We start from the raw sequence: 20677 nt of genomic DNA on the forward strand, positions 1-20677 counted from the left end.
TTAAGTGTGTAAATCTATAAATTACAAATATCATTACAAATATCTTGTGTCTCTTTTTAGAGACTCAAAACACTTGCCAATTACTACTCAGAGGTTTGATGCTGTCACGCCCTGACCTGAGAGAGACGTTTTTCTCTGTTTGGTTAGGTCAGGTCAGGGTGTGACATGGGGTGGGCATTCTATGTGTTGTATGTCTATGGTGTCTTTTTCTTTGATTGGCCGAGTATGGTTTCCAATCAGAGGCAGCTGTCATTCGTTGTCTCTGATTGGGAATCATACTTAGGCAGCCCTTTTTCCCACAGTCAGTTGTGGGATCTTGTCTTTGTGTTGCATGTGTTTGCACGCCTAGCTTTTGGTTAGTTTTATTGTTTTTGCTAGTTCACTTTGGAAATAAATATTATGAACCCAACTCACGCTGCGCCTTGGTCTCCTCATAACGACGAACGTCACAGATGCAGACTATACGCTGAGCGTACAAAACATTAGGAACACCTTCCTAATATTGAGTTCAACCACCTTTTGCCCTCAGAACAGCCTCAATTCGTCGGGGCTTGGACAATGTGTTGACAGTGTTCCACCAGGGATGCTGGCACATTTTGACTCCAATGCTTCCCATAGCTGTATTAAGTTGGCTAGATGTCCTTTGGGTGGTGGACCATTCTTGATACACACGGGAAACTGTTGAGCGTGAAAAACCCAGCAGTGTTGCAGTTCTTGACACACTCAAACCGGTGTGCCTGACACCCTACTACCATACCCCGTTCAAAGGCACTTAAATCTTTTGTTTTTCCCATTCACCCTCTGAATGGCACACATACAGAATCCATGTCTCAATTGTCTGAAGGCTTAAAAATCCTTCTCTATCCTGTCTCCTCCCCTTCATCTACACTGATTGAAGTGGATTTAACAAGTGACATCAATAAGGGATCATAGCTTTCACCTGATCAGTCTACAGTGGGGGAAAAAAGTATTTGATCCCCTGCTGATTTTGTGCGTTTGCTCACTTACAAAGAAATGATCAGTCTATAATTTTAATAGTAGGTTTATTTGAACAGTGAGAGACAGAATAACAACAAAAAAATCCAGAAAAACGCATGTCAGAAATGTTATAAAATGATTTGCATTTTAATGAGGGAAATAAGTATTTGACCCCTCTGCAAAACATGACTTAGTACTTGGTGGCAAAACCCTTGTTGGCAATCTGTAACGGCTGTCTGTGGAAGTAGACCAAGGTGCAGCGGAGTTAGTGTTCATCTTGAGTTTTAATTAACGAACACGATACAACAAAACAAGAAAACCGACAGCCAAACAGTACTGTCAGGTACAAGACACTAAACAGAAACAATCCCCCACAAAACTCAAAGGAAAAACAGGCTCCTTATGTGTGACTCCCAATCAGCAACAACGAACTACAGCTGTGCCTGATTGGAAGCCACACACGGCCCAAAACAAAGAAATACAAAAACATAGAAAAATTAACATAGAACGCCCACCTAATGTAACACCCTGGCCTAACCAAAATAAAGAACAAAAACCCCTCTCTATGGCCAGGGCGTTACACAATCACAGAGGTCATACGTTTCTTGTAGTTGGCCACCAGGTTTGCACACATGTCAGGAGGGATTTTGTCCCACTCCTCTTTGCAGATCTTCTCCAAGTCATTAAGGTTTCGAGGCTGACGATTGGCAACTCGAACCTTCAGCTCCCTCCACAGATTTTCTATGGGATTAAGGTCTGGAGACTGGCTAGGCCACTCCAGGACCTTAATGTGCTTCTTCTTGAGCCACTCCTTTGTTGCCTTGGCCGTGTGTTTTGGGTCATTGTCATGCTGGAATACCCATCCACGAGCCATTTTCAATGCCCTGGCTGAGGGAAGGAGGTTTTCACCAAATATTTGACGGTACGTGGCCCCGTCCATCGTCCCTTTGATGCGGTGAAGTTGTCCTGTCCCCTTAGCAGAAAAACACCCCCAAAGCATAATGTCTCCACCTCCATGTTTGACGGTGGGGATGGTGTTCTTGGGGTCATAGGCAACATTCCTCCTCCTCCAAACACGGCGAGTTGAGTTGATGTCAAAGAGCTCCATTTTGGTCTCATCTGACCACAACACTTTCACCAGTTGTCCTCTGAGTCAATCAGATGTTCATTGGCAGACTTCAGACGGGCCTGTATATGTATTCTTGAGCAGGGGGACCTTGCGGGTGCTGCAGGATTTCAGTCCTTCACGGCGTAGTGTGTTACCAACTGTTTTCTTGGTGACTATGGTCCCAGCTGCCTTGAGATCATTGACAAGATCCTCCCGTGTAGTTCTGGGCTGATTCCTCACCGTTCTTATGATCATTGCAACTCCATGAGGTGAGATCTTGCATGGAGCCCCAGGCCGAGGGATATTGACAGTTCTTTTGTGTTTCTTCCATTTGCGAAAATCGCACCAAATGTTGTCACCTTCTCACCAAGCTGCTTGGCGATGGTCTTGTAGCCCATTCCAGCCTTGTGTAGGTCTACAATCTTGTCCCTGACATCCTTGGAGAGTTTGGAATCTGATTAATTGATTGCTTCTGTGGACAGGTGTCTTTTTTACAGGTAACAAGCTGCAGTTAGGAGCACTCCCTTTAAGAGTGTGCTCCTAATCTCAGCTTGTTACCTGTATAAAAGACACCTGGGAGCCAGAAATCTTTCTGATTGAGAGGGGGTCAAATACTTATTTCTCTCATTATAATGCAAATCAATTTATAACATTTTTGACATGCGTTTTTTTCTGGATATTGTTGTTGTTATTCTGTCTCTCACTGTTCAAATAAACCTACCATTAAAATTATAGACTGATCCTTTCTTTGCCAGTGGGCAAACGTACAAAATCAGCAGGGGATCAAATACTTTTTCCCCCCACTGTATATCATGGAAAGAGCAGGTGTTTCTAATGTTTTCTGTTTAGTATTTGAGAGGTCTATTATGATGACCTAATTTCACAACATCAAAAGCTACTGTACAGCAAACACTATATTATGCTTGAGCACAGTAATAAACAAATGCAGGACAGTTATTCATATTTTCTATAATTCTTTATTTTTTCAGCTTTTTTCTTTTTTTATAACATGACAATCGTGCTTTATCATATGACACCATTTAAATACATATCATGTTTATATTATGTTGTACATTAGGCAGTGAGACAGTTAAAAATATACAAAACAATATAATTTTTTACTAGACATAGTTTCTATTTTTAATATAATCGTCAATGTCTTCATTGTCATCATCATTTTGTATATTTCTGTAAGATATGTGCTTTAGTTTCTGTGAAAATATTATTGCAGAAAACAGCAACTCCTTTCGAATTTTTTCAACATTTAGACAATAACTTCCAATGTATTACAAACATTCACAGTTACATGTTTTACACAGTACAGTTTTACAACAAGGTTCCAGAGAAAACTGTGGTAGAGTAACTTTATACAAAAGTGACAGGACATGAACTGTAGCCATTTCACATTTCCACTTTGTTGCTTTGCTTTTCAAAGTCAACTTGTTTTGTTGGACCAAATGCTTTTCACTATAGCTGCCATAGAAGCAAACTAGCATTGTCTTAACATGCCATGGCAAAAGTTAAAGCTTTGTGCTTTTCACTAGTAAAGCAAAGACAACGAAAATACAATTAGAAACAGACCACTCTTCTACTGGCCTGCACCTATACATCTACATATGTATTGCTGAATACATACTGATCAAACTATAATTGATCATTACACATAAGAGTGAACAAAAAAGGACTATCTTTAAACATAGAGTTGGTCCAATATTGTTTTCTAGCATACAAAGTGATTTTCTGGAGATCAGCCAAGTCATGCAAACAGACTATGGCTTGGCATAAATTGGTTGATAACTGGCTTAGAGCCTTCTCTGTTCTCGTTTTGGATCTGTCAGGAGACATTTTGGAATTTTATCTGATGTTACTGAGGAAAGCATGCAAAAAAAAGTAAACAGGATTGACTGTCAGCATTAAGGGATAGTCAATGTTTGTACATCACTTTTCTATACCCTGTGCTTTTGCATTTTATGTCTGTTTTTGATACCCTGTGCTTCGCAAACTGAACACTGCATGGCATAGATAGTTTTTGCTTTCGTCTGCCTACAATGTTGGTCCTCGGTCACAACACTGATAGTAGAAAACATCCTACAAATAATTCTAAAAATGTTTCAATCACATAAAAGTAAAAAATAAAATAAAAAATGGTGATAAAATAACAGTCTCTTTCACACAGAAAATATTTTGCAACGTTAATACTGGATAAATCCAGGGTTCGTTGACTTTAAACTTCTTATTGGCATTGTGCTTCTTCATCAGAGTTCCCTCATTGCCATGTGGCTTGTAATCAGCCCCACAGAGTGCAAGTAAGGCTTAGTAAACAACCACAATAATTTGACCCTGTCCCTTGCACTCTCCCATGGTGACCATTTTGTTCACTAGAACTTCATCTCTACTATAGTCACACTGTATTTACTTGGTTCATGAAGATATTCAACAAATTGCTATTCTATATTTTCAATCTTTTTTTTCTCTCACAGTATTACACAGTATGCTTACATATTTTTTTTACCCAGATTACAGTAGAATTTGTGAACACTAACAGTCTTTGATTTTTGTATTTGTAATGCATACCAATAAAAAAAACATTAGCTTTACAAATGCAGAAAAATTAAACATGATTTTTAAATCCGGTTTGATCAGATATTGCCCATGGAGGTAGGTGAATCAATTAAAATATTGGAAGTCCTTGGTAATGTTCGCTGTTGACTGCACTTTCTCCATGAGGGTTCTGCCTTGTCTAGACATTGGCCTCTGCGTTGGTTCGGTTGGTAAGGTTGGTTGAGTTGGTTGAGCTCGCTATATTGGGTGGTGGGATGGCTGGCTCAGTTGGCGTTGGGCTAACTGGATTGGGTGGTGGGCTGGTAGGGCTGGTTGGGTTGGCTGGAGTGATAGGGACGGTAGGGACGGTAGGGACGGTAGGGACGGTTGGGACGGTCGGACTGGTTGGGTTCACAGGGCTAGCCAGAGTAACTGGAATGGCTGGAGGTGTTGGGCTGGCCGGGACTGCAGCAACCGGGCTTGTAGCAGTTGGGTTGGCAGGATTAGCTGGGTTGCCAGAACTAGCTGGGTTGCCAGGGCTCGCTGGGTTGGCAGGGCTAGCTGGGTTGGCCAGGTTAGCTGGGTTGGCCGGGTTAGAAGGACTAGCTATGTTGGTCTCCGCAACCACTGCCTCAGGCCCATTCTCCTGCGGCCGTCGGACCACTGCAGGCGGCTGAAACATTATCTGCAGGCGCTGAGAAAAATTCACAACAAAACAGTTCATTAAGTAACACAATGACTGCATCTCCAACATGTCCAGAGAGGAGAACCTGACTGAAAGGAAATGTTATACTAGTTCTTAAACATGTTTTTTTTTACCATTAAGGTTACATATCAATTATCACCAAATTGCATTGATTCTCTTGCTTTTAGAGAAACGGGAGAACTATATCAATAATCATTAATCATGTTACTTACCTCTTTCCAGGTGCCCTTGAGTCCGAGATACATGTAGACCATGTAACCAGGAATGAGGACCATGGAGGACAGAGCCATGAGCCAGCCCACTCCCTGGCCCCAGGCGGGGAACACATAGTTGTTCAAGGTGAGAGGAACCATTTGGACTGCACTGAACAGGAACACCCCCTGTGGGAGACATGGTACGATCCTTATTAATCCTGACACCACCACTTCTTAGGCACTTTCTGTCTCTGTCTCAAAATTGCTTGAGGCAGGTCAGTGACTGATTGATAGATTTTATTTGACAGTAAAAAATAATAGATATATACACACAGTACAAAGCTTTTTTTTTTTAAACGTGACCAGGATTGCACAATACAGTTATTTCCATTGTGGTCCCTATTATCATTATTGATGTTATTGGTTCTTTTCATTTTTCATGTCATTATGTTGTATTGGATGTGTATGGTGTACTACTTACAGCCACAATGAGAGGAGTGAAACAGACCCAGCATAGCTTCCACCATATACAGGGCTTGTAGCCAATCATCTCCTGGATGTTGTCATAGAACTTGTTCACACCTGTGAGACAAATGAATGCATGATCAAAGTATTCAAATTCAATTTCTTCCAATTTACCGCTAGTCTGCCATGAATTGTGATGAGGAAGGAGAGGTGGTGTAGTGTAGGACACGTGAGCAGAGTTGAAGTCCCAGGGGTTGAAGCTGGACTAATGTCTTTGGACAGGTGTGAGGTCATTCTATCATTCAACTTTCAAATTTACCTAGACCAGCTAGTTCATTCATTGTTCATCCCCTCATTTTAGGAACAAAGAGAAAACGCTTTAATTTCTTTTTCACAAATGTTGCCTGAGGATATATCACTGTAACAAGTCATTTTGTCATGCTGAAATAGGGTGTTTCTGATGTATACTATTCACTGTAATAATGTAGCTACTGTGTGTATTTGATGTTGCCTAGAGACTCTACCTACCATAGAACCAGGATATGGAGATGCACTCAAAGAAGACCAGGAAGAGCAGACACATCCCACTGGCAGAGTAGTAGTCGAAGAGCTTGAACACGTACAGGCCTCCCTAGTGACACAACACAGATGGGTGAGTCACACTACGAGAAGAACCCATATGCAGCGGTCTGTGGTCTCTACATTATATCAATGTCCTCATCTCAGACGGAAAAATGAGTGTTGGGATCCAATTTCAACAGCATGTGTAATCAAACAAACAGAATGGTCTAAACAAATCCTTTTTTATATAAATTAAATTAAAGAGCAATAGTGTTATCCAATGTAATTCACATTTTCTATCAACTACTGTATCATTGAGCTTGGAGGTTTAACTGGTTGGTCAATGGCATTAGTGGAATTGACACAGTGACGAGAGAGAGAGAGAGAGAGAGAGAGAGAGAGAGAGAGAGAGAGAGAGAGAGACAGAGAGACACAGAGAGAGAGAGAGAGAGAGAGAGAGACAGAGAGAGAGACAGAGAGACACAGAGAGAGAGAGAGACATAGAGAGAGACAGAGAGAGAGAGACAGAGAGAGAGACAGACAGAGAGAGAGAGACAGAGAGAGAGAGAGAGAGAGAGAGAGAGAGAGAGACTGTTCTGTGGTGTGCTGTACCTGTGTGATGTTGGACAGGCCGATCAGGTAGGAGACCAGGCAGACAGCAGCGATGAAGAGCTCTCTCCTGCCCCTCAGTGCCCTGGGAAACTCATCCACCAGAGCTGTTATAAAGCCCTCCACTGTGCAGAACTACACACACACAAAATGGGGGACACTCAGTTAAAAATGGGAGATATTTACAGTACTTTCTTTAGTATCTATGCAAGGCAACACTTCATGTTTCTTCTATAATTGATGGTCTTATTCCTATTTGTAATTTATTTTACAATAAATACATTTTTATGAACTGCATAATTTGTTAAATTGTTATTTATTAATTTTTTTAGTTAAAAGGACCAAAAAAGTGCACTGGTAATTGGAAATTACAGGGACATGGATCCCTAGAAGGATAGTATCACTGTTGTACATTCATTTTACTGAATGGGCAAATATACATGTGTTTATTTACAACATGGTGGTCCATGTATGGTATGATAACCATGTAACAGTTGTAACTAATGACCAAGATGATGGATATTGATGGATTATATTAAATTAATTCAGATCATGGAAAGCATACATTGTAATAACCAACATATTATCCAGAACTAACTAAATAAATGGTAGAATATATATATATATATATATATATATATATTTATTTTATTTTGTATATATATATATATATATATATATATATATATATATATATATATATATATATATATATATATATATATATATATATATACACAGTGCATTCTGAAAATATTTAGACCCCTTGACTTTTTCCACATGTTGTTACATTACAGCCTTATTCTAAAATGGATTAAATAGTCCCTCCCCGATCAATCTACACACAATACCCCATAATGACAAAGCAAAAACAGGTTTTTAATTTGTTTTGTTAATTTATAAAATAAAACAAAATATCAAATTCACATAAGTATTCAGACCCTTTACTCAGTACTTTGTTGAAGAACCTTTGGCAGCGATTACAGCCTCGAGTCTTCTTGGGTATGATGCAACAAGCTTGGCACACCTGTATTTGGGGAGTTTCTCCCATTCTTCTCCGCAGATCCTCTGAACCTCTATCAGGTTCGATGGGGAGCGTCGCTGCACAGCTACACTACTGGTCAAAAGTTTTAGAACACCTACTCATTCATACAAGGGTTTTTCTTTATTTTTACTATTTTCTACATTGTAGAATAGTGAAGACATCAACATAATTAAATAACACATATGGAATCATATAGTAATGAGAAAAGTGTTAAACAAATAAAAATATATTTGAGATTTGAGATTGTTCAAATAGCCACCCTTTGCCTTGATGACAGTTTTGCACACTCTTGGCATTCTCTCAACCAGCTTCATGAGGGATTGTCATTGAGAGAATGCCAAAGCTGTCATCAATAGAAAGGGTGGCTATTTGAAGAATCTGAAATATAAAATAGATTTTGATTTGTGTAATACTTTTTTTGTTACTACATGATTCCGCATGTGTTATTTCATAGTCTTCACTATTATTCTACAATGTAGAAAATATTAGAAATAAAGAAATCCCTTCGATAAGGTTCAAGTCCGGGCTCTGGCTGGACCACTCAAGGACATTCAGAGACTTGTCCTGAAGCCACACCTGCGTTGTCTTGGCTGTGTGCTTAGGGTCGTTGTCCTGTTAGAAGGTGAACCTTTGCCCCAGTCTGTGGTCCTGAGTGCTCTGGAGCAGGTTTTCATCAAGGATCTCTCTGTACTTTTCTCTGTTCATCTTTCCCTCGAACCTGCCTAGTCTCCCAGTTCCTGGCGCTGAGAAACATCCCCACAGCATTATGCTGCCACCACCATGTTTCACTGTAGGGATGGTATTGGCCAGGTGATGAGCGGTTTCTGGTTTCCTCCAGACGTGACGCTTGGCATTCAGGCCAAAGAGTTCAATCTTGGTTTTATCAGAACAGAGAATCTTGTTTCTTATGTCTGAGAGTCCTTTAGGTGCCTTTTGGCACACTCCAAGCGGGCTGTCATGTGCCTTTTTCTGAGGAGTTGCTTCCTTCTGGCCACTCTACCATAAAGGCCTGATTGGTGGAGTGCTGAAGAGATGGATGTCCTTCTGGAAGGTTCTCCCATCTCCAAAGAGGAACTCTGGAGCTCTGTCAGAGTGACCATTGGGTTCTTGGTCACCTCCCTGACCAAGGCCCTTCTCCCCCGATTGCTCAGTTTGGCCGGGCGGCCAGCTCTAGGAAGAGTGCTGGTGGTTCCAACCTTCTTCCATTTAAGAATGATGGAGGCCACTGTGTTCTTGGGGACCTTCAATGCTGCAGACATTTTTTGGTACCCTTCCCCAGATCTGTGCCTCGACTCAATTCTGTCATCGGAGCTCTACGGACAATTCCTTAAACCTCATGGCTTGGTTTTTGCTCTGACATGCTTTGGGATCTTATATAGACAGGTGTGTGCCTTCCCAAATCATGTCCAATCAATTTAATTTACCACAGGTGGACTCTAATCAAGTTGTAGAAACATGTCTAGGATGATCAATGGAAACAGAATGCACCTGAGCTCAATTTCGAGTCTCATAGCAAAAGGTCTGAATACTTATGTAAATAAAGTATTTCTGTTTTTTATTTTGAATTAATTTGCAAAAATAATGAAAAACCTGTTTTCACTTTGTCCTTATGGGGTATTGTGTATAAGAATTTAATCTATTTTAGAATAAGGCAAAACGTAACAAAATGTGGAAAAAGTCAAGGGGTCTGAATACTTCCTGAATGCACTATCTTTTTATTTCACTAGGCAAGTCAGTTAAGAAAAAAATCTTATTTACAATGACGGCCTACGAACAGTGGGTTAACTGCCTTGTTCAGGGGCAGAACGACAGATTTTTACCTTGTCAACTCAGGGATTCGATCCAACAACCTTTCGGTTACTGGCCCAATGACCAAAAGTATGTGTACACCTGCTGAACATCACATTCCAAAGTCATGGGCATTAATATGGAGTTGGTTCCCCCTTTGCTGCTATAACAGCCTTCAATCTTCTGGGAAGGCTTTCTGCTAAATGTTGGAACATTGCTGCATTGATTTGCTTCCATTCAGCCACAAGAGCATTTGTGAGGTCGGGCACTGATGTTGGGCGATTAGGCATGGTTCACAGTCGGCATTCCAATTCATCCCAGAAGTGTTCGATGGAGCTCTGTGCTGGCCAGTCAACTTCTTCCACACCGATCTCGAAAAAACATTTCTGTATGGACCTTGCTTGGTGCACGAGGGCATTGCCATGCTGAAACAGGAAAGAGCCTTCAACAAACTTTTGCCACAATGTTGGAAGCACACGATCGTCTATAATGTCATTGTATGCTGTAGAGTTAAGATTTCCCTTCACTGGAACTGAGGGGCCTAGCCTGAACCTTGAAAAACTGCCCCAGACCATTATTCCTCCTCCACCAAACTTTACAGTTGGCACTACGCATTCGGGCAGGTAGTGTTCTCCTGGCATCTGCCAAACCCAGATTTGTCTGTCAGACTGCCAGAAGGTGAAGCATGATTCATCACTCCAAAGAACACGTTTCCACTGCTCCAGAGTTCAATGGCTGCGAGCTTTACACCACTCCAGCCGACGCTTGTCATTGCTCATGGTGATCTTAGGCTTGTGTGCGGCTGCTCGGCCATGGTTACCCAAGCTCCCGACAAACAGTTATTCAATCAATCAAATGTATTTATAAAGCCCTTTTTACATCAGCCGATGTCACAAAGTGCTATACAGAAACCCAGCCTAAAACCCCAAACAGCAAGCAATGCAGATGTAGAAGCACGGTGGCTAGGAAAATCTCCCTAGAAAGGCAGAAACATAGGAAGAAACCTAGAGAGGAACCAGGCTCTGAGGGGTGACCAGTCCTCTTCTGGCTGTGCCGGGTGGAGATTATAACAGTACATGGCCAAGATGTTCAAACTTACTTATTGTACTGGCGTTGCTTCCAGAGGCAGTTTGGTACTTGGTAATGAGTGTTGCAACCGAGGAAAGACTATTTTTATGCACTACAAGCTTCAGCACTCGGCGGTCCTGTTCTGTGAGCGTGTGGCCTACCACTTCGCGGCTGAGCCATTGTTGCTCCTAGACGTTTCCAAGCGCAAGTGTGTAATATTGTGATTTACCTGTTTTGTGTAAACGGGAGTAGCAGCATTTAGCATAATTGCTAGCAGACTCAGTGGCCCTAGAGTTAGGCTAGCCAAATATCATACACAAGCTGAAAGCATGAGAACAGAGCACCCGGGGGCAGAGAGAGAGGTGATATAGTTGCATTAAAATGAGTTGACAGTAAAAGTCAAGGCTCAGCTATCTGTCCACTAGGAGGAAATAAATATTAGCCAGTGTGCTTCTCATGTGGAGAGACCAGAGAAAACCAGTGTCATATATACCTGTGCTTACACATTTAGGTCAGAACCTAAGTGTCACGGTTGTCGTTGGTAATGGAGGACCAAAACGCAGCAGGTATGTGTATACTCATCTTCTTTATTATAAGAAAAGAAGGCAAACCCAAAATAAACACGTATACAAAAAGAAACACACCGACAATAAACAGTCCTGTAAGGCTTGACGCTATACACGGAACAATCTCCCACCAATGACAAACACACCCTAATATATGGGACTCTCAATCAAAGGCAAATAGACAACACCTGCCTTCAACTGAGAGTCCCAACCCCAATTAACCAAACATAGAAACAGACACACTAGACTAAACATAGAATACATGAAAATCAAACAGTGCCCAAAAACCCCGGAATACTTCAATCAAATGCCCCTTCAACAAACACACCACCCCGAACCACATAAAACGAATACCCTCTGCCACGTCCTGACCAAACTACAATGACAATTAACCCTTATACTGGCCAGGACGTGACACCTAAGTAGCCTGGTCCCAGATCTGTAGGTGCTTTAGCCAACTCCCCTGACATGGTATGACAACAATAGTGAGAGGATTGGGCTAAAGCACCAACAGATCTGGGAGCAGTCAATGAAAACAGCCTTACCTGACTGTCAATCCCCAGCATCAGCAGCATGGAGAAGAACAGGATAGCCCAGAGAGGAGAAATAGGCAGCTGGGTCACAGCCTCGGGGTATGCCAGAAAAGCCAGGCCTGGACCTGCATACCAAACACACAACACAACGCATTAGCTCGCTGTTCTACGGGCTGCATTTCTCTGTGTGGATTGAGGCGGTGAGCAGGAGTCAGAATAGACAACATTACTCCCCTATTGTGCTCTGAGGGAGCATTGAGTTTACCTGAAGCTGCGACTTCTTGTATTGGTCTGTTAGTCACATTCGCCATGAAGCCCACAATAGAGAAGATGACAAAGCCCGCAAACATGCTGGTGAAGGAGTTGATGCAGCACACTATGATAGAGTCTCTGGGGAAAGGAAACATGAAAACGTCCTGTTGTCAGAGCTTAAGGTGATCTGTCATCTCTTCTGTAACATCATCACGGATTCCTAAAAAGGCCTTCTCAGGAGAGAGTTGATTCCTTATTATTGCTGAGTGGAAAACATATCCCTGCTTAGTAACATTTAAATTGGCCACATAAGGTGTGCAATGATATTGTAAAAATATATGTAATTTGCTTTTTGTATAACATTCCAATGGGGAACAATGTTCTTTTTTCCAAAGAAGTTTAATGTCACAGTAATACCCAAATATTAAATCATGCAATGTCCATTTCTAATGGATGTCAAGCCCCTATTTGCAAAGAAGAGTTTTCCAAAATCCAGCCTTATTTACAAACCTAATTGCATCATATAAAGTGTGGCCTGTAGCTAAATAATATTGGGTTGCTAATAAACAACAAGTAAATTGAAATAAACGCAAGCTGAGTCTGCATCATTATATAACAGATGAGCAATTTGTGTGACCTAGAAGCATGGATGTGCTGTTTGGGGAAGAGGTTGTGTAATTGTTGGCAAATTTTATTTGATGTATACTACCACATCCAAAGCCATATGAAGGGCCCCATATCAGACTGAATTATAGTATACCGAACAAAAATATGAACGCAACATGTAAAGTGTTGTTCCCATGTTTCAAGAGTTGAAATAAAAGATCCAGAAATGTTCATTACGCACAAAAAGCTTATTTCTCTCAAATGTTGTGTACAAATTTGTTTACATCCCTGTTAGTGAGCATTTCTCTTTTGGCAAGATAATCCATCCACCTGACAGGTGTGGCATATCGAGAAGTTGATTAAACAGCATGACCATTACCCAGGTGCACCTTGTGCTGGGGACAATAAAAGGCCACGTTTAACCACACCAGCCCAGGACCTCCACATCCGACTTCTTCACCTGTGGGATCGTCTGAGACCAACCACTCTGACAGCCAATGAAACTGAAGAGTATTTCTGTCTGTAATAAAGCCCTTTTGTGGGAAAAACTAATTTTGATTGGCTGGGCCTGGCTCCCCAGTAGGTGGGCCTATGCCCTCCCAGGCCCACCCATGACTGTGCCCCTGCCCAGTCATGTGAAATCCATAGATTAGGGCCTAATTAATTTATTTAAATTGACTGATTTCTTATATGAACTGTAACTCAGTAAAATAATTGTAATTGTTACATGTTGCATTTATATTTTTGTTCAGTATACTTTATCGATTGTAATAACGTTGGTTTAGGCTTCTCATTGTACATGGCTGATAGTAAGGTCCACTTTACAGTCACATTTACTGTTAAGGTATACTGGTCAAATTGTTGCCTTTTCAGGTCTTGTCTGATACATTATCTTTCCATTTAATAGAAGCCTACCTCCATCTTACCTGTAAACATTATTATTAAAAGGGTTATAGCTGCCAAGAGCTATCAGTGAGCCCAGTCCCAAACCGTAGGAGAAAAATATCTGAGTGGCAGCATCCAGCCATACCTGACAAGGGGAGAGAACCATTTAGCCATTTGACAAAGGGGCTGAAAAATGAATGACTCCCATACAGGTATTTGTCTTACATAGAATGATAAGTTCATTCAGTACCTCAGATTCTTTTAGTTTTTCAAAGTTAGGGGTGATATAGAAGAGAATTCCATCTATAGCTCCAGGTAGAGTCACTCCACGGCAGAACAGAATGAAAAGCATGAAATAGGGGTACGTGGCCGAGAAGTACACAACCTAGAAAGTGAAATAATTGAGTCACCATCAACAGGAAATGAATGCATGTTAACACTTTCAAGTGCAGATGAGCTATACGCCATTGAACCAACACATTTGCAATTCAGTCTCTTCTTAAACAAAGGCCTTTTCTTTAGAGAGGAATACCAATGGATTTATTGTCCTCCAATCTCTCGCACAAAGAACAGAAAAAAAGAGACGAAAATAAATAACAGAAATCCAGTCAAGAAATGTTGTGGTTTTGTGACCACAACAAATGTTATTTTCTATGGTCACATGACACATTAGATATCCAAATCGTAACAACACCAGGGAGTAACATTGTTCCAACTGAGAGAGAGAGAAATGGGAAAAAACAGATTTTAGAGGGCTTGTTCGCTCCTCCTCATCATCAAATTTCCCCCCAATTTTCTGTATCAGGAGAATTGGAATTAGAGAAGGCCCCATGAGCCTGAATATGATTACTGAACATGTGGGTTTGATGGTTCTCCTCTCATTCTAAAAGTCTATCTGGGCAATAGTCAGTGCAATATAAATGATTGATGAAGGTGATATGACAACGATTAATATTGCATCACTATCACACATTGGATGACAGAGAGCTTTTGCATACACCTAAATCTGCCATGAGAAACCAATCTCTTACCTTGCCAGTCCAGCTCACCCCTTTCCAGATACAGAAGTACACTAGGACCCAAGCGATGGCCAGTGTTATTGCCAGTGGTGCTCGGATCTGCCCTGGTTTTTCCAAGCCATCGGTCATTTGATGCATGTTGCGCCTATAAGATCAGAGAGAGTAACAATAAGACTAATATACAGACTGGGAGAATGCTTTGCAGCAAAGGAAATGTCATTTTATACTTCTCAAGCAGTCATGCAGGGTACTATAATGCTGTGCTGAAGCAACAACAAAAAAAGAAGCAGTTAATGTCTTACTCCCAAAACTCCATCACCGCGCTGGTAAGATTGGTGTTATCAACTATGCTGTAGTTTGAGTAACACTTTTCTGTGTTCCATGGATTGCCACATGAGCTCCATGGAAGTTCCTGAAAAACAGAAGGATAACGTATAAAAACAGAAGGATAATGTATGCTTTCCTCCATGACACAATGAGAAATCCCACATGGCATCAACAAGCATGTTACAATCCTCAGAGAGCATAGAGCAAAGCTGGAACACATGTTTGTCTCATCCCCATGTGGTTTGTAGGTGGTAAAGGTGTGGTACTTACAGTGGTAAAGGAGTTGTAAGAGGTAAAGGTGTGGTACTTACAGTGGTAAAGGAGTTGTAAGAGGTAACGGTGTGGTACTTACAGTGGTAAAGGAGTTGTAGGTGGTAAAGGTGTGGTACTTACAGTGGTAAAGGAGTTGTAAGAGGTAAAGGTGTGGTACTTACAGTGGTAAAGGAGTTGTGGGTGGTAAAGGTGTGGTACTTACAGTGGTAAAGGAGTTGTAGGTGGTAAAGGTGTGGTACTTACAGTGGTAAAGGAAATGTAAGAGGTAAAGGTGTGGTACTTACAGTGGTAAAGGAGTTGTAAGAGGTAAAGGTGTGGTACTTACAGTGGTAAAGGAGTTGTAGGTGGTAAAGGTGTGGTACTTACAGTTGTAAAGGAGTTGTAAGAGGTAAAGGTGTGGTACTTACAGTGGTAAAGGAGTTGTAAGAGGTAAAGGTGTGGTACTTACAGTGGTAAAGGAAATGTAAGAGGTAAAGGTGTGGTACTTACAGTGGTAAAGGAGTTGTAAGAGGTAACGGTGTGGTACTTACAGTGGTAAAGGAGTTGTAGGTGGTAAAGGTGTGGTACTTACAGTGGTAAAGGAAATGTAAGAGGTAAAGGTGTGGTACTTACAGTGGTAAAGGAAATGTAAGAGGTAAAGGTGTGGTACTTACAGTGGTAAAGGAAATGTAAGAGGTAAAGGTGTGGTACTTACAGTGGTAAAGGAGTTGTAAGAGGTAAAGGTGTGGTACTTACAGTGGTAAAGGAGTTGTAGGTGGTAAAGGTGTGGTACTTACAGTGGTAAAGGAGTTGTAGAGATAGTAAATGGCCCAGGCAATGATGACAATGTAATAAATGTTAAGCCAGAAGGCCAGGACAGCTGCTGCAAGGCCAACACCTATGAGATGGAAATTTATGACATTTTTTGTGCATGCTCCTAATGCTCCAACATATTCATAGAGACTTACAGAAGAACATAAAGATAGCTGCACAAGGGGCCACCTGACTACTAGGAATTTGATTTGATACAAAAAAAAATGCTTTTAGACATACAGTAAGAGCATTGCATGAGTAGAATGTATACCTTTGAATACGGGAGCCAATTTCCAGACTCCAAGCCCACCAATTGAGGTGTATTGACCAAGAGCAGTCTCCAGCAGGAACAGGGGCATCCCAGCGAATATGAGTGTCAAAAAATAGGGGATCAAGAAGGCTCCTGCATAGACACAAGTAAATCAAACCAAATATAAACGTCAGAATAAAACAGACATACGCAACTGAATGTTACTTACAGCCCACTGTGGAAGCTAATTGGAATCTTATTCAATTAGGATATGAAAAATGCGTGTCTGTGCTCATACACAAGGGACATTGTGGTAATCACTTTTCATAATAATTAGGGTGCTCAAAATTGACTAAGCACAGGCCTACTTAAGAGTGAAATGAGCTTAGGTTATATGTAGGTTATATGACTTTTTTAAAATCCTGTTTACCTCCACCGTTTTTTCCACAGAGATATGGAAATCTCCATACGTTGCCCAGTCCAATTGCATAACCTACACACGACAGAAGGAAATCGAATCGCCCTCCCCATGTTTCTCTTTCGGGAAGATCCTTTTTCGTATTTTCCCCTTTCACGTCCAGTGACTTGGGTTTGTCATTAGTTGCCACTTCGTTAAGTTCTGTTACTTGTCCATCTGCTTTGGTGCCGTTCGTAGCCATGTCTCTCGATTTGTCAGTGGTCCTGGCCTTTGAAAGGGGAGCTTCAGCACCAGTCCACGCAGACAGCAGCTTCGCAGCTTTTGGCCAAAACCTCTGAACCAAATGTTTGGAAGCAGGTGAAGGCTATAGGGACAGTCTGTTGCCGTTAACCTGGAATCGGTGAATACAGTGATTGGTCAGTTTTTGAGTGCGCACTCACATTGGGAAATTGATTAAACCACATGATTACGTTCACAATAGATTTGCTACTGAATGGGATTGTATGTAGCTTGACTGTTCAATACACACCTTGGCTTTTGTAAATTACTGAAAATAAAATGCATTTTGAAAGTTCGATTTTTTTCGATCGACTCCACTCTAGACACTAATAAACGTCTCACCAAACATATGCAATGCAGAGTCTGAAACACAAGAATGCTATAAAAACACAATAATGGCACATTAATGATGGCACAGGACTTTTCCACCCAAATAATAACGCATACGATAGGTTTGTACGTAGATTGTTTATTGGCTATAAAGCCTACTTCTCCTACCCACAATATTCTTACAATCAAACCAACACAATTTGCAAATGAATACAGTCCAATGTCGAGAATGCACATCACCGAATGCATCATTATTTGCAAAGAAAAAAACTTTCAGACATTGTTATTATCCATGCCACCGAGCTCACGCGCAAAACGCAACATCGCAACATAACATTCGACAATTACATATGCACATCCAATCTGAGAGAGCAACAATTACACCATGCAACTGACACATGCAGATACGCTTACTAATTACCTATACACTGATTTAAGTGGACAGAAAAACCGACAGCAATGTCTCAACCAAACTGGATCACAATTGCATTGGGGAGACAAAGGAATGCCCAAAGCGTAAAGCTTTACGCACCAGGCTGCACAAATTACATTCGAGGAATAGAGAACAAAACGCACTCCTATATGACAAAAAAATGGACACAGTTATATGAACCATTCAATCAACCGGGAGAGCCGTCTATTCTGCATTTAATTGGCTATAAAACAAGGTGTATTTTCTTTATTACCTAAAGTCATTATGGTTACAACAGTTCCATACTGTCACGTTAAACTACGAGTTAAATCACCGTCTTGCTTGTTGCTTTATCCCTGACTATGAACGATTCACGGAATTGTAACACCGTGAAAGGCATTGGTAGGGAATTCACACACACATCAAAGAATCTAATTTACTCACAATGAAGCTGCGCTCTCTGCCACCGAGGATGTGCTGCCTGCCACAAATCTCGAAACGAGGTATCCGTAGATTCCCTCTGAAGTTGTAAACTTCCAGTTTTACTTGGAACATAAATATATTGTTTTTCCATTAAAAGACTTGGAACAAGCGCCACAAGTGTCCTAGAGGAGAGCGCACACGTATCCGGCTGCCGGGAGCTGTCCAGCGGCGCGCGGTGCTGACGAGGTGGCTAAATCAACACTAGAAGCAGCCGCTTCGCCTTGTGCGACTGTCTAACGTCAACAACCAGAAACGTTGGGGGGAGCACAATTCTCAATTCCCATCTACATAGCGTCAATGTCATCTGAAAGTCGCCCCCCCCCCCCCCCCACACACACACACACACATCCAACACTGGCATAGCGATGGAGCATGTTTTCTCAATATTTCATGACTTTTTGTTTTCTCTGTTTTACTAATGGACAAATTCTGACAAATTCTAAAGCAGTGGTCAGACTTAGTTAACTTGAGATTCACCATTAGGCTAACAAACAAGGTTATCCGACGATATCGCACCTTTTAAGTGGAAGTGGTCAATAACCTATTGACCACCTTATTTGACACTAAATTTACCATGTCACGATCTTCAAATTGAGAAAAATTCGAAAACAACTTATTCCCAGCCCCCAACCCCAAAATATGTCACCCCAACACACCCCAACCCTACTCAAATGAACTGTAATCTCGGAGTGTAAAATGCAAACATATCGAGGGCAGTGTTAGCACGATAAGCATATTTGGAAGCTGAGGCCAGTCGGCGGCTGTCTGCTTTCTTGGAAGTGTGAAAAGCGAGCCCGTCAATAAAGGGAGGGCTGTAATCGTTTTAGCCTACCGTCTCCAGAAATGAAGGGATGATGTAAGAGGAATAAACTTACCCAATGAAGAATAATTTAACTCACAAATTCAAATAAATGTGTGGCTTCAAGCTGTACAATTGAAACGGCAAGACATTTTACAGATGTGGTTGTCCTAAAAGTGAATACAGCAAGCCAAACGGAGTATAAGCTGAAGTATTTTGTTTTGAAATATTTTTTGGAACCATAGAAATAACTAAGGCAAAAAGAAAACAACATTAGCCCCTATGGACTTCTTCACAAAAACAAGTTTTGACTTCAGTGGTAAGTCCTATATTACAATATTATTGTACCCTGATGCAGGTTAAGAATCAACTGCATTGAAAGTATTCTGAAATAGGAAGAAGACTTTATCATCATACATAGATCAAGTTTTTTTTATATATATATATATATCAGGTCAGTGACAAAGTTTTTTGGGTAAAATAGACACTGCATAATTGATGAGATTGTGGTTGACAGCTGTTTCTTATTATTGCCTGAATTCTGTTGAAGCATACCAGGTTAAGTCATTTCTTTTGTAGGTATTCCCTGCGACATATTTTTCACAAAACAAAGAAGCAAGAGTACTCACTTTGTTGTTATTTTATTTTATCATAATATTAACTTGAATAGTTTAAAATGTCAGTATTTTATCCATATAAAAAATGGTGAGACAAATTTGTGAGACAGTTTCTATTGAAAGACATTTAACTCATTTTACTAAGTTGTGTAAAATGTGGTGAATGTAGTCCATTGCTAGAAGTGAGTCCCCAGTAAGATCAGGGGCATTATGGTGGTAGAGTAGAGTACAGTGGAGTGTGAATTTTCCCATCCTGTTCAGACAGTGAAAGCAGAGTGGCTGAGAGGGCAGCAGATGGTAAACCAATGAGGGGTGAACTAACCCACTAAATGATAACACATGAAATGTAGCATTTAAAATCCCATCTGGGTTGCCTGCCCTCCTGACATGGAGTGTGAAACATGACACGTATTTATACTACTGCTGGTGCAACACAAAGACATGTCAACGACTGGTGACACTGGCGATACGCCTGCTCTCTCTATTGACCTCTGAACCCTTTGGCTTTTTATTCCTCTCAACTCTGTGGCTTCCATTCTCAGAGCCCTGAGCATTCCACTTTGACTAGGCAGTATGGCTGTGTGGTTCCACTCCATGAATCCCCCTGCATGTTCCATTAGCTGGAGATTATATGCAGTGCCCTTACATGTAAAGGCATTATAGAGGTTCATGTGATCATCTTCGGTGATCGATCATTACCAACATCATGAGGTCTCCTGTTCCCCTCTTATTCACAGAGACATACTGAACCAGTCTATGATCAGTGTGTGCCA

At 41.1% G+C, this 20677-nt stretch overlaps 1 protein-coding gene across 2 annotated transcripts; it reads right to left on the bottom strand.

The window, feature by feature from the left end:
* Positions 1-3046: 3046 nt before the first annotated feature.
* Positions 3047-18736, bottom strand: LOC106566752 (sodium- and chloride-dependent GABA transporter 1). Of its 2 annotated transcripts, XM_014135110.3 has the most exons (15): positions 18450-18736; positions 16997-17375; positions 16588-16719; positions 16301-16401; positions 15227-15336; positions 14937-15069; positions 14156-14290; positions 13947-14050; positions 12428-12552; positions 12175-12287; positions 7166-7297; positions 6521-6623; positions 6009-6109; positions 5546-5713; positions 3047-5321 (listed from the first exon to the last, which is right to left on the bottom strand). In XM_014135110.3, exons 2-15 carry the CDS (start codon positions 17223-17225, stop codon positions 4827-4829), a joined length of 2181 nt encoding a protein of 726 aa, XP_013990585.3. In that variant the 5' UTR covers positions 17226-17375; positions 18450-18736; the 3' UTR covers positions 3047-4826. The 2 variants fall into 2 exon arrangements, with proteins under 2 accessions (XP_013990585.3, XP_045549026.2); XM_045693070.2 differs by lacking the exons at positions 16301-16401; positions 16588-16719; positions 16997-17375; positions 18450-18736 and adding an exon at positions 15522-15533.
* Between the last annotated feature and the right edge of the window lie 1941 nt (positions 18737-20677).

The sequence above is a fragment of the Salmo salar genome, chromosome 13 (assembly GCF_965601325.2).
Source record: "Salmo salar chromosome 13, fSalSal1, whole genome shotgun sequence".
Taxonomy (NCBI): domain Eukaryota; kingdom Metazoa; phylum Chordata; class Actinopteri; order Salmoniformes; family Salmonidae; genus Salmo; species Salmo salar.

Excerpts from the sequence above, each read along its gene's own strand:
- LOC106566752 (XM_014135110.3), bottom strand. The coding sequence starts at position 17,225 with ATGGCTACGAACGGCACCAAAGCAGATGGACAAGTAACAGAACTTAAC. Across the intron at positions 15,070-15,226 it reads GCGGTGATGGAGTTTTGGGA|GCGCAACATGCATCAAATGA; the intron begins GTAAGACATTAA and ends CTGATCTTATAG. Across the intron at positions 7,298-12,174 it reads TGCTGGGGATTGACAGTCAG|TTCTGCACAGTGGAGGGCTT; the intron begins GTAAGGCTGTTT and ends GTGTGTGTGTAG.